Source organism: Rhinolophus hipposideros (assembly GCF_964194185.1).
Source record: "Rhinolophus hipposideros genome assembly, chromosome: 20".
Taxonomy (NCBI): domain Eukaryota; kingdom Metazoa; phylum Chordata; class Mammalia; order Chiroptera; family Rhinolophidae; genus Rhinolophus; species Rhinolophus hipposideros.
The window spans coordinates 35,309,774-35,335,589 of NC_138066.1; the positions used below are offsets into that span (position 1 = coordinate 35,309,774).

Consider the following 25,816-nt stretch of genomic DNA (forward strand, 5'->3'; position numbering starts at 1 on the left):
AACTCAAGATGACTTTTCTTCTACTACATTTTAAAATAGTTTTATTTTTGACATTTAAATATTTAGTCTACTTGAACTTAACTTTGGTGTAAGATGTGAGGAGGGGTTGGATTTACATAACATTTGTTTTTATTCTAAGTGATTAGCCAGTTGCCCCAATCTATTTTACTGATATAAAGTAGTTGACCAGGTTATCAAAATAGTTGTTAAAATAGTTAATCATTAAAAACAAGACATGCACATTTAAAACTATATTTACTGATGTAGAGCCAAGGTCTTTGAGTATAGAGGAGATGAAGAACTTAGAACTCATGTATAAAGTCCCTGGAAAATCCTGACTGGCCTCCCGTAGGCATGGTACTGGTTTCTTACATCCATCTATGGCCCGGGGCTATCAGATACATCAGAATAGGATCAGAATATTCTCAAAAGGAAGTGGTAAAAAAAGTATCTAAATTCTTACAAAAGAAAAAAAAAGGAAATGAAGAGGGACACATTTTAGAGTAAGAAAAAGGGTATAGCGCAGGGGGAAAAAGGGCAATCAATGGTGAGTTGCAATGTTTAGAACGTTTTATTAAAGTACAAAACTGTTGGAATTATGCTAAATAGAAAAACATAGTAAATATTTACAAAAACATGAACACCACCAGTCAGGCCACACACATGTAAAATGCAGAAAGGTCTTTAAAAAGTTTACAAGTTGAAAATTATGGAGATTTCCCAAAATGGATATAACAGTCCACTGCTGAGTATGGCATCAATAAAATATGTAAGATCTTTGAGTGATTGTTGTCCCCACTCTTCTCAATCCAGTGCTCCCTAGAAATTTGTTCTTTGGGAAATTCAGACTCAGAGGCAACCAGAGGGGACAAATCAAGAGTCACATAACTTATGGTCTAATTGTCTTCATCCTGTTTGACTAAGTTGAGGTTATGTAGACACAGCCAAGGTGTTTGTCTTTAGCCTCTGCTGATAGTCTAAAGGGTATGAAGAATATGAGCCATTTCTCATTGCTTGGATAAAAATTCAGCACATGCAAGGCTGAGTGGGGAGTATCTGTACTAAAACTATAAGGTTCTAGCTGATGGAAAATTACCTGTACAACTAAGATAAAACAGAGAATTAATCATGCTCTATCACATACTTATGAAAGTAGGAAAGGAGGCACAGTAGACACTGTTATATCAAAGCGCTCCAATGTTAGCTTAATGTATGGCCCATAAACAAACGACATTATGCTGAAGTGACCACACAACTGTCTCTAGGGTCCAGAAGTTAATAATGGATTGAAAACAAACAAAGCAGAGAAAAAAGACACGCCCCATAAGATGGATCTCCATTCAGAGCGTATTATAATAAGAGACTCTGGGCTCTCCTTCCACACACTTCACTTTGATGGTTCTAGATTAAAACTATTTTCCCCAAACTAAATTCAAAGGGGAGGAAATTAAGAGATTGAGGTAACTTTAAAACAAGTCACGGGCTCAGTAAGACCATTACTTAAAATAGTCACCTCACATTTTAAAACAGATCGTCTTCATCTGATTCTTCGAGGTACTTTATGGGTTTCTTTGCCCGTCCAGATTTTGCCCGAGGAGCCACAGCAGAGTCCAGCTCCAGATGGAGGTCATCACTGTCCCCCTTGGATTTCTAAGAGAAAAGCCCAAGTAATTTGCAGTGTCAACCTGACAGCAGAATCTCAATGTAAAAAACATATCAACAGACTACAATCCTAGTTTTCCGCCTTCTAATAAGGAGTAAGAAATAGAGCTAAGGCAACTCTCTCATTGACTAAGTGGCATTTGTAACTTTGTTACAACTACACCAAACACTGTAAAAGCTAATGGGTTATGGGATTTAAATTTATTTTCTTAAAAAATGGGCCAAACTGTTGAGAGCAAAGCTTGGTTACATGTTTGAAAACACCTGCAGCAAAGGGGCCAATTAGATAAACACTCACCTTGCTTGTGACTGCTTTAGAAATCATTTTCTCAAAATTAGAGTCGGAATCATCAGATGTGGATGGCTTCCTCTTGCGGCGATTCTTGGTTTTGGGGGAATTAGGCTTTTGAGGGGCATCAGAATTCAAGCCTGGATCCTTCTTGGTTCCTTTTGGTGCAGCCCTTTTTTTGGCACCTGTTGTGGAGGTGGAAGACTGACCTGCAAGTCAACACAGGCATTCATCACGGCCACTCTTAGATGAATGGTTCTCTCTGTGAACTTTAGCAACCTGTTGACTGCTTATATTTAACTGAGGAAAAGACCACCTTGTCTAGCTGAAAATACATTAGAGAATCAAAGTATTCTTAAGCATCCAATTTTTTAGACTAAGTATATGTTTCACCTTAAATATTTGCAACTGTTTATAAAATCCTATCTCCATCATAGAAATGAGCTAGACACTAAGGCCTGGCATTTTGAGAAAAATGCCGATTTTAAACCTTTGGACCACCAATTTTGACTATAAAGATCTAAAGATTCGCTTTCATTTGGAAAAGGTTTAATTTCAATATCGACAGTAAATTTTGGGTATAAAAAATTGAAATTGACTTGTGGTGGCCAGTTAGTTAATCCCAATATTAAGCCATGTTCAAGGTTTAGGCTCACCTTTTGCCGCCCTCTTCTTCACCGCCACGTTTTTCTTCGAAACAGGGTTTATAATTTCAGTTTCAGCCGGGAAATCAGCAGCAGAAGAGCTTGGAGAAAGTGGCACGTCGTCCTTGGCATCGTCAGCACCAAGGTCTATTTCTTCAAATGAAAAGGAAAATAGTACATATAAATAACACACGAAAACCCATTTACTGCTTTGTCCCCGCCATGAAGTCTTCTTTAAACACTAAGACTGTGACTTTTGGGGAATATTTAAAACACTCATAACTTTGTTCTAATTTCTGGATTCTTTATTAGCAAGAAAAGTTATTTTTCTGTTTCTCTAGCACCTAGCACAGCACCCAGCAAGCACATGATTACTTTTAGTGTATCAAATGCAGAACCTATTTATGTGCAAAACTAAACCTAACGAACAACATCAATGTAATGCTAACAACCCACATTTCTTTTCCTGGCTAATGTCCTCCAGATAAAACCCAGCTGGACTTAGCTCCCCAGCAAAGCAGAGGCCTCACTACTTTTACTTCAGTACACACCTGCTGTGGCTCTCTTCTGTGGCATCTGTTCTTTGTTAGGACGTCTAGAATAAAAACAATCACATCCTGACAACCGAATCTCAATGTGTCAAACAACAAAGACTATGTCATTAGCTATTAAAAATCATCACAATAAAATCCACACGAGAGAAGATACTTACTTTGGAGAAGTCTTGGTCTTAATTGAACTGGCATCCGATGGGACAAAATCTTCCTCTTTACTTTCTTGATCAAAATCTGAGAAATCTTCATCTGAATCCAAATCAATCATGATTTTATTTTTTGCTATTAAAAACATAGACGAAGAATCAAGAGGGTAACAGGAGAAATATTTAATCCACAGATTGATATAACATTTTATGAAGATTTAAGCTTCAGTTTAATCTCTTAAAAAATGCTTTAGTTTTTAAAAAATTTAATATAATTACTGCTCTAAGGTAAGACCATTTCTGGGATGAAGTGCCCTGAAATGTATCAGCCATTCAAATCTTTCAGCATCCTTCAGCTTTTCTTACCTGCTGCTCTCCGTGGCTCTGTTTCTCGTGGAGGGACATCAAAATCATTTTCATAACTGCTCACATCTGACTCTGAATCAGACCAAGGGTTTCTCTGCTTTCTTTTTTTGATTGGTTTAAGCGGCAATGTAGTTTGTTTCTTTGTCTTGGTACCTAGAAGGGAGATAGGAATTAACCACCTTTACATATTCTCAGACTCACTTTTCTTTGCCATTCAAATCTTTCAGCACCTATATGTTTTTCAGTTTTTCTTACCTGCTGCTTTCTGTGGCTCTGTTTCTCGTGGAGGGACATCAAAATCATTTTCTTTACTGCTCACATCTGATTCCGAATCAGACCAAGGGTTAGGGTTTCTCTGCTTTCCTTTTTTGATTGGTTTAAATGGCAATGTAGTTTGTTTCTTTGTCTTGGTACCTAGAAGGGAGATAGGAATTAACCATCTTTACATATTCTTAGACTCACTTTTCTCCACCTATCATTCATCCATCCTTCAAATATTTAGTGAGTTCTGTGCTACTACTGAGAATACAATGGTGAACAGAAATAGACGCAGTCCCTCTTCTTGTGTAGCATGTAGCATACAGCTTGGTCACCAACCGTGTTTCCCCGAAAATAAGACCTAGCCAGACAATCAGCTCTAATGTGTCTTTTGGAGCAAAAATTAATATAAGACCCGGTCTTATTTTACTATGTATACTATAAGACTGGGTCTTTATGATATGATATATGATATGATACCGGGTCTCATATTAATTTTTGCTCCAAAAGACGCATTAGAGCTGATTGTCCGGCTAGGTCTTATTTTCGGGGAAACATGGTACTCCCATAAATAAATACAGTGTGTTTATGCAGGTATGAGGTATGTATACTTACGCATATAATATGAGGCTTCTCCAAGAAAGGGATACTTGCATTGAGATCTGAAGGTTAAATAAGAGTTAACTAGTTCAAGGGAGGTGGGTGATGAAACATTCCAGCTCAAGAAATAGCATGTAAAAAAACAGAGAGCACTTAGGAAACTGAAAAAAAATCCATTGACTGGAAAGTAGAAGTTAGTGGGGAAGTGGCTGGTCTTGTTAAGGATTTTGTTTTAAACAGGGAACCAATATGAGCAGATTTGCCTTTTAAAAAGTTCTCAGGTTGAAGAGTGGAGATCAGAAAGGGGCAAGAACAGGTGCACAGAGATCAACAAAAGGTTACTGCTGATGTCAAGGCAAAGGAGACAATTCACAGGGAAAAGAATGGCTGAGACCAAACCTTGAGGGGCATTTAATGGCCGAGTGAGGTGGTTTAAGTCTTGTTAACTCTTTTCCCCAAATGTCTCTCATACCCATCCTTTGCTTTTTATTCCCCTCATCTTGGTCCACAAAGATTACAAGGGCAGTCTCCTTATTGTTCTGATCTAGTCCTTTCTTCATATTTTTATCAGTATACCTATCGATTTCATAGTCCCTAGTTGAATTTAATCTTACTCATTCTTCAACAACCTGGTTTTCTAGCTCTCCATAATCTTGTTTAACTATGTTTTATTATTTTCCAATATAAAAACTCCCCTCTCTGTTAAGGGGCGTTCTCATTGTCCCATGCATATTATATGCCCATTTTTCTTCTCCCAATCTAGAATGTCTAAATTTTACCTAATCTTCAGTACACTAACCCCAAGTTTTACCTCTTTCACAAAGCCTTTTAATCTACATGTACCCACACTGCTCTCACCTTTCTCTATTTTTTTTACAATGGCTAGTATATACTGCCTTAACTTTCTTTCTTGATAAGCCTCTTGAGAGTAAATGCCATGCTCTCCCACTTCTTGTGCCCTCACAATATTTGAGACAGTAATGGGAATGGAAATGCTCAAAATACTTAACTGACTCATTGATTTCTATGCTAAATGATTGCTAGTTGGATTTAAAGTATAATGTGTGTGCTGCATTAGAAAGCCAAAATGTGTATATAATTTTGCACATGACATACTTTTATTCTTTTTAATACTAATGTATTTCCATTCATTTTATTCATCTTTGTATTCCCCACAGAACTGAGTACACATTATCTATCAAAAGTAGATACTCAAAGATAGGCAGAGGTCAATCAATGGAATAGAGTTGAGAATCCATAAATAAACCTTAATATTTATGGTCATTTGATTGTTGACAAGGTTAAAGATAGTTCAGTGGGGAAAGAAGTTTTTCAGTATGTGGTCCTGGGACAACCAGATATCTACATGCAAAAGAATGAAGTTGGACTTCTCCTTTATGCCATATACAAAAATTAATTCTAAATGTAAGAACTAAAACTAAAACTTTTAGAAGAAAACAAAAGGGTAAATTTTCATGACCTTGGATTTGGCAAGAGATTAGACATGATACCAAAAGCACAAGCAACAACATTAATAACAATCAGATAATTAGACTTTATCAAAATTAAAAACTTGTGCTTCAAAGGACATCATCAAGAAAATGAAAAGACAAATCACAGAATGGCAGAAAATATTTGAGAATGATCTATCTGATAAGGGACTGCCATCTAGAATATATAAAGAGCTCTTACAACTAATTCAACAATAAAAAGATAAATAACCCAATCAAAAAGTGGGCAAAGAATCTGCAGACATTTCTCTAAAGAAATACAAATGGCCAATAAGCACATGAAAAGACACTTGACATCAATAGCCAAGAGAGAAACGCAAACCCAAACCACAACGAGATACCATTTTATACCCACTAGGATGGCTAGCATGAAAAAAAAAAAGACAATTAACAAGTGTTGGCAATGATGAGGAGAACTTGGAACCCTCATATGTTGCTGGTGGAAATATAAAATGGTGCAGCTGCTTCAGAAAACAGTGTGGCATTTCTTCAAAAGGTCATACAACAGAAAAATCATATGACTCAGCAATTCCACTCCTAAGTATATACCCAAGAAAAATGAAAACATAAATCCACATAAAAACTTGTACACAAATGTTCATAGCAGCATTATTCATGATAGCCAAGAAGTGGAAATAACCCAAATACCTATCACAATTGATGAACAAATAATAAAATGTGGTATATGGGGGTGGCTGGTTAGCTCAGTTGATTAGAGCATGGTGCTGGTAGCACAAAGGTTGCCGATTTGATCCCCGCATGGGCCACTGTGATCTGTGCCCTCCACAAAAAAAAAATGTGGTATAGTTCTACAGTGAAATGCTATTTAGTGATAAAAAAAAGAATGCAGTATTGACACACGTTACTATATAGATGAACCTAGAAAACATTATGATAAGTGAAAGAGGCCAGTGACAAAAGACCACTTACTGTAGCTCTCCTTCATGTTACTCAATAATAACTTTTTGAACATCTATTTGAAATGCGCTAGGTAACAAAGATAATTTTATCTCAACTCTATACCATTTTCCTTAAAATGTTTTAATACCTGGTTCACTTTTCAGTTTCTTCTCTAATCTTTGTTTTAGGCCTTCTGGTTCCATATCATTCTCTTGAGAGGTTCCTTCAGTATTTTCATTCTAAAAGATAGCAAGATGAAAATGGTCTAGTTCTGCCAACTTATTATTTGGAATACTGTATGGTTAAACATACAAATATGTATCTGGTCAGAGAGTGATATTTTTTCCTTTGGGTTCTGGTTAAGAGCTCTGAATAAAGGTCTAAGTATGACTTTTTCAAGATACTTAAACATTAAAAAAAAAAAAATCAGGCTCATAAGAAAGGAATGTTATGGGGCCAGCCCGGTGGCTCAGGCGGTTAGAGCTCCATGCTCCTAACTCCGAAGGCTGCCGGTTCGATTCCCACATGGGCCAGTGGGCTCTCAACCACAAGGCTGCCGGTTCAACTCCTCAAGTCCCGCAAGGGATTGTGGGCTCCGCCCCCTGCAACTAAGATTGAACACGGCACCTTGAGCTGAGCTGCCTCTGGGATGGTTCAGTTGGTTGGAGCGCGTCCTCAACCACAAGGTTGCCGGTTGGACTCCTGTAAGGGATGGTGGGCTGTGCCCCCTGCAACTAGAAAACGGCAACTGGACCTGGCGCTCAGCTGCGCCCTCCACAACTAAGACTGAAAGGACAACTTGACATGGAAAAAAGTCCTGGAAGTACACACTGTTCCCCCAATAAAGTCTTGTTCCCCCTCCCCAATAAAATCTTAAAAAAACAAACAAACAAAAAAAGGAATGTTATGATTAGATATACGATAAATTCCAAACTATGGAATTTATAATTCACTTTTATGTGGAAATATGCTTAAAATATTTTATGTTTAATGTTTTCAAGAGCATTACCTTAATTTTCCTTCTAATTTTCTTTTCTGCCTCTGCTTTCATCTCTATGGTAACTCGGGGAATAACTCGCTTTCCACTTGGAGAAGGCAAAACTTCAGCCATTTGTTTTTTCCCTTTTCCTTTCCCCCCTTTCCCAGGAGGTCCCATTTGTTCATCTTGTTTTTCCTTGGCTTCAACAGCCTACAAAAGGAATAGAAGAAAGCAAATTTATAAGCTAACAAAGACACTACAACATCTTTCTTACTTTATAGGGACAGAATAAAGAGACAACTGTTAAATTGATTTCATTTTGTTACACTGCAAGGTAAAATTTGTGATAACCTGTTTCTATGACTAAGTATACCATTACAATAGTGAACATATAACTAAGACACACTGAAAAATTTGGAGACAGAAGATTGGGTTCTACTCTTGATTCTACCACTTAACCTTTTTGAGGATAAAAAGGGGAAACTGGGTTAGGGATAATATATATATATGTATATATATATATATATGTACACACATATGATGTACACACTTGTAAACTCAAAAGGATGTGATTCCACTAATGTACATTTATCCAGTCAATTGATTGCAAGTTGGACATCACACTGAAGTGCCAATAATATAAATTTGCTTTTTAGTTTAATTTCTGAAATGCTTTTTGTTAAAATAATGTTGGAAAACCATATTAATGAGATTTAGGTAACAAAGGAGCTTCTGAAACTGCTGACTGGCTAGCCCTGAAGGTAAACTGTCTTTGTCCTTTCAGGATGACTTGGGGGACTGGGTTGGTCTCCATTTAAATTCTCTTTAGCTTCTTAGTTCCAACAGGTCAAAAATAAACTCCTGCCCTTTCCTATCTTGGACCAAAAACGTCTAGGTAGTATTATTTCTTGGCATCATTTACATTATTCTAACTATTTTTTTAAAACAATTTATTCTTATATGTGCTATCTTGGAATATTTTCTGTGCCTCCTATATTCGTTCTATTGCCAGTTGTGAAATGTTGTGACAGACAGGTATATTGCTGGAATGTTATTTTATTAATAAAATTCTAACATGGGCATTATAAACTACACACCTCCAGTTCTTCAACAAAAGCAGCCAAGTCTTCTTTCCACAAATCTGATGGACTCTTTCTCTTTAATATTTCTAGCTCTTGCTCCTTCATAGGATAGTCAGAAAATTAAGAGTTAGTTTAGTGCACAAACAGCATTTTCATGAAGCACACAATTAAGTTTTTACTTTCACCATTAGAACATAACTAAGCAATATGTGCGATCTACCAACAACTAACTTTTTCATTTTTCAGTTTGCACAGTTCATCTTTCTTTTCCTTGGTGAGATACCAAAGAGGCATATCAAGAAGGTAGTTGAACGTTGGTCCAGTTACAGAGTCACTTTTATCAGTTTCCTTTTCATTATCGCTCTCTCCATTTTCGTCTTCATCTGGAACCTAAAGGAAGAATTAAAATGTAGCTTTAATAGGAACTGTGAAACATAGACATTGGATTCTTCTTCAGTCTTTAATAATATAGAAACATGCTAACCAAGAAATTACCTTTTGCTGGGCTTCTTTCCAAGCCTTCACAGGGTCCGAATCATATCCCCTCTGAATCAAAACTTTAATTAATTCTTTCTTAGGCTTGTTTTCTATTAAAAAAATGGAAACAGAGATAATGGTTTTGAGCAATATTTTAGGAAGGTGATAAGGTTTTACCATATTAATTCAAAAGATTAAAACTAGATATTAAACTGTCTTGGTCTTGCATAAATTTGTACATCCTGATACATACAGTTGATCCTTGAACAACATAAGGGGTTGGGGCATATAATGACTCCCCCAAAATGTAGCTACTAATAGCCTACTATTGACTGGAAGCCTTACCAATAACAAACAGTTGATTAGCATATTTTGTATATTAAATGTATTATATACTTTATTCTTATAATAAAGGTAGAGAAAAGATTAAGAAAATCATAAGGTTTGTCACTGAATTTTTTTCAAATTGTCTCAAATCTCCAAAAAATTTTCCAATGTATTTATCAAAAAGGATCCGTGTATAAGTGGGCACGCACAGTTCAAACCCAAGTTGTTCAAGGGTCAACTGTAATTAAGTATTCTCCCTAAATCATTGACAAGTATAAATTACGAGGGGGGAGTCAAATCATGACGTTGTGATCTAATCACAATTTTTATAAGAACAAAAGACAATCAAAACTTTTATTTCTGGTAAGTCTCTATCTCAATTACGCTCCCTGTTTTTGTTTTGTTTCAACATTTCATAGGGCAAGTTAGTGCCACTATACAAACACTGATTTCTTCATATTATATTCATTTCCTTTTTCAATAGTACTTCTAATGTCTACAGTAGTCAATGCAACCTTTACTTTTTGTTTTTCTTTGAGTCATGTCCAAAATTACTCATTTTAGTCTTGCCTTAAGCAATAATATCTGTGAAATTAAAGGGTTGAGATACTAGTGTTGTTATTTTTTAAACATATTCATGAAATTGAACATGTAGCTATCAAGTTAAACATTTTTGTGTACTACCAGAAAATTATCTTGTTGATCATCAGGAATTCATATTGTCATGTTTTGGGACTTGCTATTATAACCTAGTAGCATGAGTTAATTACCCAGCTTTCCTAGTTAGCCCTGGCCAGAACTGAGCTATTAATATTTCTTTTAACCTTTTCCATACCCCAAACTTTAGTCAAAACTGTTTTCTTCCTGGTCATTTAAACCGTGACTTTACTTCCAGAATGTCTTAATAGAGAAAAAAATTCTCCAAGACATGACTCTTTCAGGCTTAAGTACACAATTTACTTATAATAGAAGCCATTTATATTCTTACTTCCAGCCTTTTTTTTTCTCCCTGTCATACTTACTATCTCTTCTCAGGAACCGCTTCTAACTCTCTATTCTGTCTAAATGTCAACTAAATGTTGATTTCTCAAGGTGCTCAATCTAGGAAAAGCTGTCTTTCAAACTGAAAATGCCTAATTAAGTATTTCAAAGAAATGCTCATAAGTAGCCAGCTGAACTAAATGAATTTTTCCCACCCTCCCCACCATTGCTCTCTTCAGAAATGTTTAAAGGAAGTTTGGCATGATTGTAGTTTTAGTACAGGCAGTTATTATTCCAAAAACATACCAATAACTATTTTGCCATCGATTTTCTCTAAGATAAAGCGAGCCTGATTGTTCAGTTTAGCAGATTCAGCACCAATCATTCCTAGAAGCCATTCTTTTCTTAATCCATAATATTTAAGCCTGAGTTCAAAGAACTCTCTTAGAATATCCAACACTGTGTCATATTTCTTTAAACAGCCTACGTGGTCAAAAAGCACCTGGAAAAGAAAAACAAGATTAGAGCCAAGAATAGATAAATTGGCTACACTTTAATGTTTTAGAGAAATGACTTTATTGTTTGAAAATATAAAAGTAGCCTATGATTTTCTTTTAAAATTGATATTAATCTTAATGTAAATGGAAACATATGTCTCATAAAACAAGACATACCATAGAGTTGCACGTGAGACTAGTTTGGAGTTTGAAGACTTTGTGCAGTCCCACTCTCTCGGCCTCTGCCAGTTTTTCCTCAGTCATCTTCACAACAAACTTCACAGTGGTATCTGTATGGTATTCCCTGTAATCCGTTATTAGAGGAGGTGTCTTCTCAGTGCCATTCAACATGGGTTCTAGAACCTGTTCTTTATATGTCTAAAGAAATAAACAATCCTTTTGTAAGTTTCTAAAACATAGGCTCCTGAATATTCAACAAGCAGTACAAAAAAAGTGTTTCCCCTGATCACAAAAATCAAAGAAGAAATCCAGTTACGTACCTGGGTCCATGTTCTGATGGGAAGCTCTGAGATTTCAATGGTTGTGGAATTAAGAATAGCCACTTCACCACTAATCACATATTGATTGGCAGCCAGCTCTTCAATAGTACCCTTGAAGTTCTTGTAACTCGGCAGCTAAATTGTTATTTTAAAAAGAATATAAACACATTTTAAATGTGACACTAAAAACAGAAGTCACAACAGCATTAAAAATCTAACATTTAAGTATGAAATAAATTGTGTCCTCTTTAACCATAGTCCATTGAATTGAAACCGGAGGAAAACTACGGTTCCTAATACACACAAAATAGTTACCATCGGCAAAGGTTCTTCTCCATCCATCAAACGCCTGATATTATTCACAATTTCACGAATATCATAGTTGGGGATTTTGCAGGACCACCCAGTACCGATTCCTTCAGCGCCATTTATCAGCACCATGGGTATAATAGGAATGTACCATTCAGGCTCTACACGTTGGTTATCATCATATAAGAACTTTAATGTGTGATCATCTTGTGGTGGAAATAACAACCGGGCCAAAGAGCTAAAGAAAACAATCAAAGAATGTTATTATATAAAACTCATGGCATTGATATTTAACTTTCATGAAAAGGCCATGCGTTATCTCGTATCTATACATGAAAATTACCTTGGTTTTACTTGCTGACCTAATATGCACTTAACAATATTTCCTGAACACTTTCTATGTGCCAGGCACTGCAGACATTAAATCTCAGCCTGCAAGGAGCTCACGTTTTAGTACAGGGAGCTAGACAATGAACATACACTGTGTCAGGTGGTGGCATAAATGCGAAGAAGAAAAATAAAGTTGGTAAGAGTGATTGAAGGGGTTTAAGGAATGGTAGGTACTTTCTGATAGGATAACATTTGAGCAGGAAAACAACTGAGAGAACGAGCCATGAGCTTATCTAGAGAATGAGAACTGTGAGTAGAGGGCCTAGTAAGTAAAAGATCCTGAAGAGGAAGTATATAGCCAAAGAAGTCAGAGGTTTGGAGCAGAGATCATATGAGATGGAATCAAAAGATGGGGAGTGGGTGCAAAGATCATGTAGGGTCTGGTTAGCTAAAATAGGACTTCAGATTTTACTCTAAATGCAGCAGTTGGAAGGTTCTGAACCAGTGACCTATTTTTTTCAAGTTAATTGGCTGCCATAAGAAGGACAGTAGACCTTTATTACAATTGTTTGGATGAATGGGGTGGCTTAGTATTTTTCCGATGCAGAGCCCATGGGATTTGCTGATGAATTGGACACAAGTGTGGAGAAAAGGAGTCAAGAGTGACTTCAAGGTTTTTAGCCTGAGAATTAGAAGGACGGCATTCCATTTACTCAGACAGGAAGACTAAGGCTTTTGTTTTGGACTTATATTTGAGATACTTATGAGACATCCACGTGGTAAATGTTCAGAGGACAATCAGACATAAGAGTTTCAGGGCTGAAGTTATGAGACTGGGTGGATGGGGTGTCATCCATGGATGGGAAGTGAGTGTAGCTAGTGGAAAGACATCTGATAGAGGAGCTTTGAGGTAGGCCAGTATTCAGAGGTTGGGAAGATGAGAAGGACCCAGCAAAGACTAATAAGGAGGAGAACCAACAGTCTGGTGTCTTAGAGGCCAAAAAGGAAAGAAGAGTTTAAGGAGGATAGAGTGATTAACTATATCCAATGCTGCCAAAACGTTGAGTAAGATAACAGCTGAAAATTGACTATTCATAATGTACTTTCCATAGATTTGTAAAGGAAGATTTCAACTGTGGTATTTAGGAAGAATCAAACTCTTCTTTACTCTGACCCAAATTAGGCAGCAGGGTTTCTCAACCTCGGCACTAGTGACATTTTGTGTCAGATAATTCTTTGTTGTTAGGGGCTGCTGTCCTGTGCATTGCAGGGTGTTTAGTAGTAACCCTGGCCACTGCCCACTAGATGGCAGTAGCATGGCTCCCCTAGTCATGACACTTAAAAATGTCTCCAGACATTGCTATATATCTCCTGGGGGGCAAAATCTACCCTGGTTGAGAATCACTCTCTATATGAAGAGAAAAAAATATAAGAAATGGAAGTAAAAACATTTATAGTTTGGCAAGGACACAATACTTCTAAGGGAACACAAAAGCTGTAGTTATCAAACTGAAATAGAATTTTGACTTTCTGCTCATTGCAAAGAGTAGTATAGTTAACGATTAATGACCTAGTTTTAAAATAAGTTAATACTCTAAGCATCTGAATCAAAAGTACATTTTATGATTAGTTTATTTTTTTACATTTTTGGTCAAGCAAATCTCACATTATTTCAAAATGGGAAATGGCAATTCATTAGCAATGGAAAGCATACCCACCTGAGCATTGTGAAGATGTATCGAGGACTAGCAGAATCCTTGCCACCATGCAGCCTGGTACCAAACTGACCAATGGGCTGCAAGAGGTTCAGGTTATTGCTACCCACAAAATTCTGGGCCAAATTGATAATGGTCATCATTAATGACATCTGGGGAGGGAAAAGATTTGTTAATTTGACCTGTGGCTTTTAAGAGTACATGCCCATTAGTATGACTAAGCCTTACTATAATCCTGTAAGGTTTTATGAGGTATAGATGTTTACTGACTTTTCCTAGATAAATACATGGCAGATGTAGTAACTTAACCCAAGACTTCTGGCTCAAAGTTCTGGGCTCTTGCCTTTCAATCATTTCAATCGAATCCTTGAAGGCAGAGCTCCTCTCGTCACCCAGAGCAGAAGGAAATATTTCCTACTTTGAGTTATAACACTTGGCTCATTTCTACTCTAGCACGTACAACTTTATTCTATAGTTGTGTGTGTGTGTGTGTGTGTGTGTGTTGGCCCTCTGGGTTAAAATGTGATTACACCTGGAAGGTGAGAAACATATTTATCTTTGTTTACCTGGTACATGGTAAGTACTCAACAAATGTTTGTTATGTGAACATTTACTGAGTACCCACTATATTTTCATTGAAAGCAACAAGTAAGATAATCATTACATTTAAAGTTCTAGAAACTTATAGGCAATCTAGTTCTTTAAAACATAATGAATGCAAAAAAGCAATTTAATCACAAAACAGAACATGGACATTCTTCAATGTTAGTAAGTAAAGATTTACTTCAGTTATATCACTAATTCCATGCATAGAAATTTATAACAATTTTCCAATCAATGGACATTTTTGATGTCTAAATTTTAGCACCACAAAGTTATAATACACATCACTAAATATCTTTGAACATAGATCCTTGCTGACTTATGATTATCCTTATAGGAATATTATTTTTAGAAATAAATGTGTTAGGTAGAAGTGTAAGCACATTTCTAGTTTGATCAATCTCACCAAATTGTTCTCTATTATGGATGTGCCAGCTTATATCCTCACCAAGTGTTTGGAGAATGATTTTGCAGATATTTCTGCTACAGTGCTTTCTGAAAACATGACAGATTGTGTGTTTACCTCACCATGATGATAAGAGGACATCTCAGCCACTGACCCAGCTAACTGGGCAACCTTCACCTCCCTCTTGTCATTCCGTTTGAAACATGTAAACAAAACCTTTCTCTGACCTGGTTTCAAACCTTCAAAATGAAAGAAGTGCAAATATTAGTACCCTTAACTTAACCATTTCTGGGCACTGATTTCTATGTTAACAAATTGGGACTCACCATCCACCATAGATGGAATAGATCTCTCATTATCAGAATTTGAAAACAGGATAAGTTCCTTGTTTATGAAGTCATTGTATGTCAGATAAGTGGTAGCTTGCCCATACAAGTAATCCTGAGGGACCAAAGAGAGTATTACATGATCTAGTTTAAAATAATAAAACAAAGAAATCTCTCAGCAGTATTTTCTATAATTCTTAAGTCCCTCAAAAACATAGAATTATGCTGAAATATTTTATATGTTTTAAATATAAAGCAGGTAGTAGAGAGTAAAGGGGGTCAAATACATGGTGACGGAAAGATCCGTAACTTTGGATGAACAAACAATGCGATACACAGATGATGTGTTATAGAACTGTACACTTGAAACCTAGATAAGCTTATTAACCAATGTCACTCCAATAAATTTAACAACATTTTAAAAAAGATAAAGCATATTTAATTGCTGCACAATTAGAAAAAAAGTGCACTGCCTCTGTAATTTCTGAAAAATTTAGGGCCAATACATTTATGCAGCGTCTACATAATAAGAATATTTATACAGTTACCGACTATTATACTATTTACTGAAATAACTACTCAGTAAGTTAAATTTGCTACATCAATCCTAAAAGGTCAGTAAATAGTACATTTTGTGGGATAATTTAAAATTTTTACCTCAGGAAGGCCACATAACTTCCGTTGTCTTCTATCCTCCATGAAATGAGTTAACCATTCCTTTCGATCATCTATCTGTTTTTTGCTAAAGGCCTACAGATGAGAAGATGAAAAATAATGTCACTGGTACTAACAAATTCCAAAATATCTCTTGGGTAAAAACTAAACAAACAATAAAAACTCAGTTTCCTAAAATATCTGATCTCTGTCTCTGGGATATGCTTACTAAAGACATTCTAGTCTATAACCCGTTTTATTATATAAAAATGTAAATGTTTCAATTGACTACCTAAAGCAGTGATTTATAAAACTAGAATGTACGTATGAAATACACTCAAACTCACCAGGCTGATGGCAGCATCATCTTCAGGACCAGAATATTTGAATTGGATACGATGTCTTTTCATATCTGCAAAGTACTCCTTAGCTTCTTTTGATGTGCTGGTGCCCAAACCTATACAACCAAGAACACCAAGTTACTCCATATCATTTTGTAGTGGTATATAACAAAATGAAAAATTCTATATAGGTTTAATTACAAACCTTTGTAATACTTGACTTTCCATTTTTTATGATTCGGTGTAGAACTCTTCCATTCTTCAAATTCAGGAAGACTATAGAATGCGATTTCTTGCTTGTTTTTAGACACCTGCAGTAAAGAACACACTGCCGTGGCTTCTGCGTACCGCCAGACATCACTGAGGTTATGTGTGTATCAAGGGGTGAGATATAGGGCTTTAAAATATCCATCATGGTATTTTAGAAGTTAATATACCTTTACGATGGGAGTGATAAATTCCTCCAGAAAACGATGTCGCAGAAGAGAGGGCCAGTTGTGATGGATAAAATTAATCAGCAAGCCTTTGATATGAGAACCATCTTGGTCCTAGGAATATTTGGAAAGCCAAACACAAAAGAATTGTTAGAAACTAAAAAATTTATGATCGACATACTGGTAATACCTCAAAATGTTTTCTGTGGGGATTGAAAAAAAAAAAGGCTATTCAAAGACTATTCAAACCCAGACTCTTAACCTGTATTGTAATATACATATGAAACAAGCGTATCTGATTAGATGTTGATTAGAGATCATAACTAAAGCTCCAACTTAAGTAATTTCCTTTCATGGCAGAGAAGCAATACAAGACATGTTTAATATTCTAACAATCTAAAATGTCTGAAAGGCAAACCTGACCTGATCTGTCATAATCATTATCTTCCCATAACGCAGAGTCTTCAAAGAATCTTCATCTTCATAGTTTTTCTTGTACTGAAGACCCACAATCTTGATGATATTGTTAATTTCAGCATTTTCCATTATCTGAAATGGACATTACCAAAAAAAGTAATGTTTTGTTTATAAATTTGAAAAGAACAAAGAAATACAATAGTATATGTTGCTTAGATTTTCTTAAACTCCAGTATTTTGAGTTATTATTAGCCCATACTTTAGTAAGTCAGAAAGATCTATTAAAACATGCTATAATGTACCCAATTTCTTAAAATAACAAGCTATCTAGAATACAGTTCAAAATGCCTGATGAGGAAATAAAAGCATGAAGTCCTGCATTATAAAACTAGACAGACTCTAAAGATAGTTTTATATTCTACCTGTTTATGAGAAGCTTCTCGAACATTGAGTATTTTTCCTCTAAGAGGGAAAACCCCATATTTGTCTCTCCCAACCACACCAAGGCCTGAAACAGCCAAAGTTTTAGCTGAGTCTCCCTCAGTCAAGATAAGCGTACACTCAGTGGAGTTTCGGCCCCCTAAAATAAAAATATACAAATTAATATTGACACGTTTAGTTCAATCTCAAGTATTAACTCAGACTTGCTGTTGATAGCTGTTGATTCCCTCAACCTTCTCCCCTGAAGCAGGTCATAAGACCCTCATGTGAAAGATGCCCTCTGTATACCCAGAGGAAAAGAATATTCTTATCTTCATCTTCAAGATTGTGGGACACAGAAGAATTTGAACGAACAGGCCTCATTGAGCTTCCCTAAGTTTACTACACTGAGTTCATACTCTTTGCTTATCATATCTTTCTATTACTTTCCACTCTTCATCAAACCTAGCATAAAAACTCAGGTTTTACCATTTCTTTGGACTTCATTTCCTCCTGTGTCATGTAAAACTTAAATAAATTTGCATGCTTTTCTCCTGTTAATCTGTCTTTGTCAGTTTTGATTTTCAGGGACTTAAGAGTGTTGAGGAAAACCTTTTCCTTCCTTATAGATCAATATGTAAACATTCTTGTTTTATACCCCAAAATAATCATCCTAACATTATAACAATGACAAACTGGAAATGACCTAAATGTTCAATAACAGGAAATTCATTGATTTTTAACAAAGTAAAAATATTCTCTTGATATTAACTGTCAAGGAAAAAATCCATCGTATGCTGTTAATGAACAAAACAACTGAACTACAAGATGTAAAGTTTGGTAACATTAAATGTATACCTGCATCATTGGCATCATCAAGTTTGGGAATTCCCTTGATTCTGTTATGTTTTACAGCTGAACACTTCTTGTTTAATTGGGCTTGAGCCTTGAACTTCACCCAGTTTAGTATGCTTTCTACAATACCACAGCCAACTGCCTGAAAACGAGAAGATTCACGTTAGGGAAGAAGAGTTCTGTCAGAAATCTAGAATATGAATGAGCTCTCATAAAAATAATTAAAAGATTGAAGAGGTAGAAAACTAATTTCTGGATAGAGGGTGGTACATCTTCCTGTCTCAGGTTATCACTACTGAGGAAGCTGGTTCCTTTGGGCTCATTCATTCGATAAATGTTCACTGACTACCTACTCATGTTGGAGATCTAGTGGTTAAAACAAATTAGGCGTGATCCTTGTCCTCATGACGTTTAATACACAAAGACAAAACAGAAATGAGAATTCATGAGTGTAATGAATGTTATGGATAAGTGAAAAATGTGCTACATATAATAATGTATGGCCAGTGTTATATTTGGACGAACTTAGTTGGAGAGAAGGGTAGAAAGAAAAGACTTTCCTGAGGAAATGACTTAAGACCTGAAGTAGTTAGCCATATGAAAAGCATTTCGGGGGAGCGATTAGCATGTGAAAAAGCGCTCAGGAAGGGAAGAGTATGCGTTTCAGTAATTTAAAACCAGTAGGACTGAAGATTACACAACAGGAAAAACTGCCACTGAGATGAGGTTGGAGATGGTAGGGTCTTGTAGGCCAAATTAAGGAATTTGGTTTTTTTCTAAGGGTGGAAGTCACTGAAAGACTTCCAAAAGAGAGTGAAGACAAAAATGTGTGCTTTAACACACAAAAAGATTACTCAAAAGCATTGCAAAAAAAGGACTGAAACTGTATGAATATTAAACTATTCAGAAATGGTAGTGGGAGGCTACTGACAGATCCAAAAGATTCTCATTGGTTGGGTTAGAGAGGAGGATAAAGAGAATGCTCCCAGCTTGCTTGTTTATGCAACCGTGTGGTTGGTTAGGGCCTTTTGCTAAGATAGGAAATAGTTTTGTTGTTTTAGGGGTGGGGGAGTTCCTTGTATGGAGGCCAGAGGGTATGGAGAAAACTGAGTTTTGGATGTGTGACTGAGAACAACTTTAGGCACTCAATGCTTGTTAAGCAGTCAGATGGGCTGAATTCGGAAGTGATCTACACTGGGTGGTGATATGAAATGGGGGAATATAGGCATATACATGGTAAGTAAGCCTCTGGTAAGACCAATGAGATAAAGCTGGTTTTTAAATTTCCTTTAGAGTGAAAAAACATGTGGGAGGAATCTTTGTTTCTGTAGAGTTGAGAAGGGCAATGGAAAATAAAGCAAGTTGCTTCTATTTTTTATTTCCCTCCAAGTACTCACAGCTTTGATGAATTTTTCACTTAATTGGCATGTGGATCCAAAGTTCTTGACTTGTAAAGTCATGTTTTCTTTCGTCTGAGAGTCAAAGGTTGGGTTTTCAATTAAGGCATTCACAAAAATCCACACGTGATTTTTCACCTGCAGTAAAAGTTGATATTAAATCACTAAAAATTTACTCATGCTTTATTTATAGCCTCTTCTTCCTTGACTTTTGAAAAAGAAAACTGCTGAAATACAATACCTGATGTGCCTTTACCGCAACGCCACCCTTGTTCTTCTTCTTCACAACATCAATAAGTTTAGTCACAATCTGATCCGTTACATAATCAACATGTCTGCCACCCTAATGAGGAAAAACACCAGATTGTGAAGCTCAGTATCCTCAAAATTATAATAAACATAACTCTAATTTAGCTTCCTTTATACCAATGTAGCCAAATATTCAAGTTCATTTTGTATGAGAGAAATAACATGGACACATATGTAAACACAAATCATGATTAATAATTCAAGAATAAAATTACCTTGGAAGTAGCGATGCTGTTGACAAAGCTAATTTGCTGAAAGCCTTTTTCACTCATTGTTAAACACACTTCCCACCTGTGGTTTACTTGTTCATGGATTATTTTCAACGGATTACCAGTTTCATCTACTTTATCCTTCAAATACATATCCACATAACTACGGAATCCTTTCACCTATAGAGGAATTAAAGAATAATGGTATAAAGAACGTTATAAAAAGTAGATTCAATAATAGACTAAATATTTTTCAAAATGAAATGGTGTTCACTGATGGGCATAAAAGAATGGTCATTAAAGGGCACAAAAGGATTTACTTAGGTGTTTCTTTGAGAAAGAAATTTCCTTAAGTTTAAAGAGAGCTGATTAAAAAAATGTGGTATATAGTTTTCTTTTCAGGAACATATCTGAGAAGTGGTAAGAAAAACATATCAGAGGGAAAAAAATAAATTTTGCCTTTGACAATGATCACAAAGTCCCTCATTACCCTTCACACCCAGCAAAATACTTACTGGAAGCTTATTTCCATTGAGAAAGACTTTGACATCTTTAGTGGATCCAGCAATATCATATGCTCTTCTAACCATTAGTGCAACAATATCTCTGTCTAGGCTTTGCATTTTAAATTTAGACAAATCAGGCTGGAAGGTAACACATGTATAATCTTCTCCACTAAAGGGCTTGAGTACCATCTCACTAGCTCTCCCCATGTTATCCATCCATGTCTATGAAAGTAAAGAAAAGGAAAGATGAAAAATTCAAGTCATCTCACAAACTAGAACCAAATAACACAAATTTATGTTCTAAGAAAAATATGTTTATGAATAATTTTCCGTGTTTTAATAGGTCATCATGTTAAATGAAATCAACCAATAATATCATCATAAATTGTTATCGTACAATTTATAATCAAGAAACAAAATACCTATTTACTTGCCTGTTTGAACATTTTCTTGTATTCTTTAGTGGCTGTTTCCACAGTAAACTTGGTACTGAATATGTTACACAATTTGGCTCCATAGCCATTTCGACCACCTGGACAAATACATGTAAAATACTGTTTAATTGCTATTATCTCATTAACAGCTTTATGTTTTAATCACTGGCAAAGCGGTGCAATTATAGACTTATTCCCTTTTTTTTAAACTTTATGCCACATATAGTCATTTAAAAGACATATTCTTTCAGCAACAATATGTTCCTCATTTTCCTCAGTACTCTACCTGTTACTTTCTTTTCATCATCATCATAGTTACTGGAAGTTAGGAGTTGTCCAAAGATGAGAGCTGGAACATATACCTTCTCAACTTTGTGTTCAACAACAGGAATACCTTTCCCATTATTCCATATACTAATTAAATTGTTTTCCCTAAGAAAAGAAAATTAAAATTTCATTGTAAAACAAACGTTAAGCTAGTGGTTAAATTTTTTTTAAAAATATCATTATTTCTAAAATATATAAATTCACAAGTCTCAATTTCTTTTTTAAATAATTTTTTTCAATTACATTTGATATACTATGTTATATTAATTTCAGATATGCAACATCATGATTAGACACTTATACATCCTACGAAGTGATCACCTTGATAAATCTAGTACCCATCTGACACCAGAGTCATTACAATATTGACTATATTCCCTATGCTATACTTTACGTCCCCATGACTGTTTGGTAACTACTAATTTGTACTTCTTAATCCCTTCCCTATTTTCACCGATATCCCCAACACCCCTCCCATCTGGCAACCATCAAAATGTTCTCTATGAGTTTGTTCATTTATTTTGTTTTTAAATTTCCACATATAAGTGAAATCACGTGATCTTTGTCTTTTTCTGACTTATTTCACTTCGCATAATACCCTCTAGTCCATCCATGTTGTTGCAGAAGGGAGAGCAAGTAATTGAAAACATGTTTGAAAAAAATGATGGAAACTTCCCTAACCTGGTAAAGGAAAGACATAAGAGGGTAGAAAGCTCAGCGTCCCAAACAAGATGAACCCAGAGGCCAACACCAAGACACATCATATTAAAATGCCAAAGGTTAAAGACAAAGAGAATTTTCAAACCAGCAAGGGCAAAGCAGTTAGTTACCTACAAGGGAGCGCTCATAGATGAAGTTGATTTCTCAACAGAAACCAAGATTACTGTACCCAGCAAAGTCTCAATTTCTTTATGATTCTTTTTCATATACACCCTCTGAAATTAAGCATGAACTACCTTGCCCACCATGCTTAGTTCCTGACACTCCTAAAATAGGAGCCAAGAGAAAAAAAAAAAAACCTTTTCCAACACCTGGACAGACATTGATAATGTTAAAAAAAAACATGAAATTTTAAAATGTTAAAATAAACAAAGGGACATGATTTATGCTCAATGGAAAGAAAATAACATAATTTGGAAACAGTGTTACACTGCTTTTGAGAGGATCATCTGTACTGTCCTAGCTCTCTTAGCATTTTCCACCCAACAAAGCTCATTGCAAAACAAATGTGAAAGGGAAAAACATCATTTGTAAACTTCCTTGCTTGCCAATAAAATACTAAAAATTTATTTGGACTTTGATTAGGCTAATAAAAAGGTGAAACAAGCATCCTGACCACCCACAAAGGGATCACCCAACATTTATAACCAGAAATGTTAGATCTCTATCACCACCTTCTGGTTTACTATTTGAATAGCATCATATGAAAAAAAGTTCTAGATTGTGGAATACTTTGAGCAATTGTTGGAGATGCTTACTGAACTATTTAGGGATGAAGTGCCATAATGTAATTTATTTTCAAATGCTTCAGAAAAAATATAGATGAAGCAAATATGGCAAAGTGTTGATAACTGCTGGATCTAGGTGGTAGATATCATAGATTGTTCATTTTAGCATTCTGCCTTTCTGTGCTTTTGCAAACTTTCATTTTAAGAAAGCCAACTTCACTATAAATCTAAGTAAATGCAACTAGCAGAACAATGAACTATAAGAAAAAAATAGACTAAGCAAGAGACTTACGGGTCAATTGTGACTCTAATACAAGACATTTTTGGATCCCTTTGTTTATTGTCTGCAGCATTGACTGAAAGAAAAAATACACATTTGTAAGAAATTAAAGTATTCATAAAAAAAATCTTTAACTCTTAGAAAGCAAAAATCTCAAGTGCAGTAGGATTAACGAGGTGTTAATTCAGTGATTTTTATTCACAGTACTGTTTTTAGGAAAGAATTCAACTTCACTGCCTCACCGTTGCCAACTATTGTTTGAAATGACAGCTCTGGCTACATAGGGTTTGCTAGGAATTATACTTCTTATGAAGGATTTGACCAGAAGATCTTTATGTGAAAGAATTTACTTACCTAGAATCTCGTCAAAGATTTTGTACAAACCAGGAACAAAAGTGACTTCCCTGAAGTTCATGCCAATATCTTCATCATAAACCCACATTTGCTAGAAATAAGGCAAAGAGATAGTTATTTTTACCCTATATTTATTCTGTTTTATCATCAATGATTACTGTTAAGTTTTCTGGAATATATATATTGATATAAAATAGCCTAGGCCAGTGCCAGTGCCACTCAAAGTACATGAAGTGTAGAAAATTAACCTGGAAAAACACACATTTTAACTCCTTAGTAACTGCATTTAATTAGCTTGTTTTACCTGGGTCACTAATTCCACAGAGCCAATATAGGTGTCGGGACGGAGCAGAATATGTTCCAATTGCGTTTTCTTTTGATAGATTCTTTCAATAGATAGTCTTTTCTTAGCATCTTCATTTTTCTTTGTTTTGTTCATCTGCATATTTTCGTTTACAGGCTAGCAATTTAAAAAATTTTGAAGCAAAGGGAATTTTAATCATAGGTTCATCAGAAACTAGAAACAAAACGTCTACCATTATGATATGCTTTAAACATTGTAACGAATCGCCGTCTTTCAATGAGTATTGGTGGAGTTCACATCGTTTTGTACAAACGTGGCAATTTCCGTTAACTGCAGCCGGGTACCCAGGGTTTACATTTTAAATGGACATACATCTTATCTCACTAAATGTATCTGATATGGAAACATTTTCCTTGAGGGCTGTAGATGTCATCAATAAAACACACCCCCTTCTTCATCGACTGCGTCGACTCTGTGCCTACTGGGTCCCAGGCACCTAGCGGGTTCTAGTTCAGCAGCAGCAGTTGGGCAGGCGCTCAATGCAATCCCTTGGCCACGTTAACGTCGTGAGCACAGAAGGACGTATTTTGAGCAACGAGGGCCTGCCGGCTCATTGGGAACACTGTGCCTTGCTCTGCACCTTCCAGGGTCAAGGACATTCAATGCCATGTTCAGCAGGAGGGTAGCAGAGGAAAGCGTCAGGGCGCGTTGCTTAGTCACAAGGACCATTACAGTCCAGGTCTACGATGGGAGCAGTTGCATCCTGCCCCTAGAAACGGTAAAACACAACACGACACCCTAGAAGCCCGTTTAGTCCATAACACTTCAATATTAGCACCACAAAAAGTTTCACCCTCGTCACGATCGCGCCGAACCCAGGAGGCCCGGGTCCACACGGAACGCAGGCTCCCAGCCCGCCGCGGCCGGACGACCCCGAATCCCAGGAGCTTCGCTCCCTCACTGGCAACCAGAGAGAGAGAGATCAGGCCGCGCTGAGGCTCCGCGACTTCGCCTATTTCGCGAGTTGTACCTGCAGTGGTGACACCTCCATGGTGACGGTCGTGAAAGGGCTCGAGAACCCTGCAGGAGACTAAACCGGCGGGACCCACGAGATTATCACGGGGCAAGCCGCTTCTCCACAGACGCTGGTCGGTTGGGAGAGCAACTCCAGTCCAATTTGAACTTCCCTCTAGCCCGCCGAAACCAGGTAAGCCAATCCCTGATTCGCTCTCACCGGTTCCGTCCTGAAGAACCAATCGTAGCTGGTCTTTTATATTCTCCAAGGAACGCCTGTTCGAATGAACCAATTAGGCAAGGGAGACGGGACTAGAGGGTTCTCAAACGACACCACTTTGGGTCGTAGCGGAGGGATCGACAGGGAATCTGGCCAATGAGGAGGGCTCGTGTGTCTTCGCAGTGCAGAAAACTCGGTGGACCGCGCGGTGGAGATAGGAGGGGGATTTCTGAGGTGCAGACTGGCGTAAAAAGAGGAAGGAAAAGGATATTTATTCCCCAGGAACTGCTAATTTATTTCAGATCCCTGAAACCTAAAAACCATCCTGTGTCCCAAGGTTTTTTTTTTCTTTAGCGAGGAGAACGAGAGTCCTCGCTCCATTTTCCTGAAGAAACAGTGCCGGCTGTGTGTACCGGAAGCCTGGCGATTTG

The 25,816-nt window shown here is 36.5% G+C and overlaps 1 protein-coding gene across 1 annotated transcript; it reads right to left on the bottom strand.

The window, feature by feature from the left end:
• Positions 1-556: 556 nt before the first annotated feature.
• On the bottom strand, positions 557-25,341 carry TOP2A (DNA topoisomerase II alpha). The gene is made up of 36 exons (XM_081027045.1): positions 25,182-25,341; positions 24,152-24,307; positions 23,848-23,938; positions 23,506-23,569; positions 21,725-21,870; positions 21,439-21,536; positions 21,014-21,226; positions 20,505-20,678; positions 20,222-20,323; positions 19,981-20,118; positions 18,587-18,725; positions 17,731-17,888; positions 17,315-17,440; positions 16,895-17,005; positions 16,663-16,768; positions 16,464-16,573; positions 16,120-16,212; positions 15,463-15,577; positions 15,254-15,375; positions 14,131-14,279; positions 12,089-12,320; positions 11,774-11,908; positions 11,451-11,651; positions 11,083-11,278; positions 9,487-9,578; positions 9,223-9,381; positions 9,007-9,090; positions 7,940-8,119; positions 7,079-7,169; positions 3,917-4,075; positions 3,662-3,814; positions 3,308-3,431; positions 3,147-3,190; positions 2,608-2,748; positions 1,961-2,160; positions 557-1,650 (listed from the first exon to the last, which is right to left on the bottom strand). The coding sequence occupies exons 1-36, from the start codon at positions 25,200-25,202 to the stop codon at positions 1,522-1,524; spliced, it is 4,752 nt and encodes a 1,583-aa protein (XP_080883171.1). The 5' UTR covers positions 25,203-25,341; the 3' UTR covers positions 557-1,521.
• Positions 25,342-25,816: the final 475 nt, after the last annotated feature.

What these genes read in the sequence shown, in the direction of transcription:
- TOP2A (XM_081027045.1), bottom strand. Translation starts at nt 25,202, where the DNA reads ATGGAGGTGTCACCACTGCAG. An exon ending in GAGAAGCTTCTCATAAACAG is followed by an intron (nt 17,441 to 17,730) that starts GTAGAATATAAA and finishes TGTCCATTTCAG; the next exon opens with ATAATGGAAAATGCTGAAAT. An exon ending in GAGAAGAACCTTTGCCGATG is followed by an intron (nt 11,909 to 12,088) that starts GTAACTATTTTG and finishes ATAACAATTTAG; the next exon opens with CTGCCGAGTTACAAGAACTT.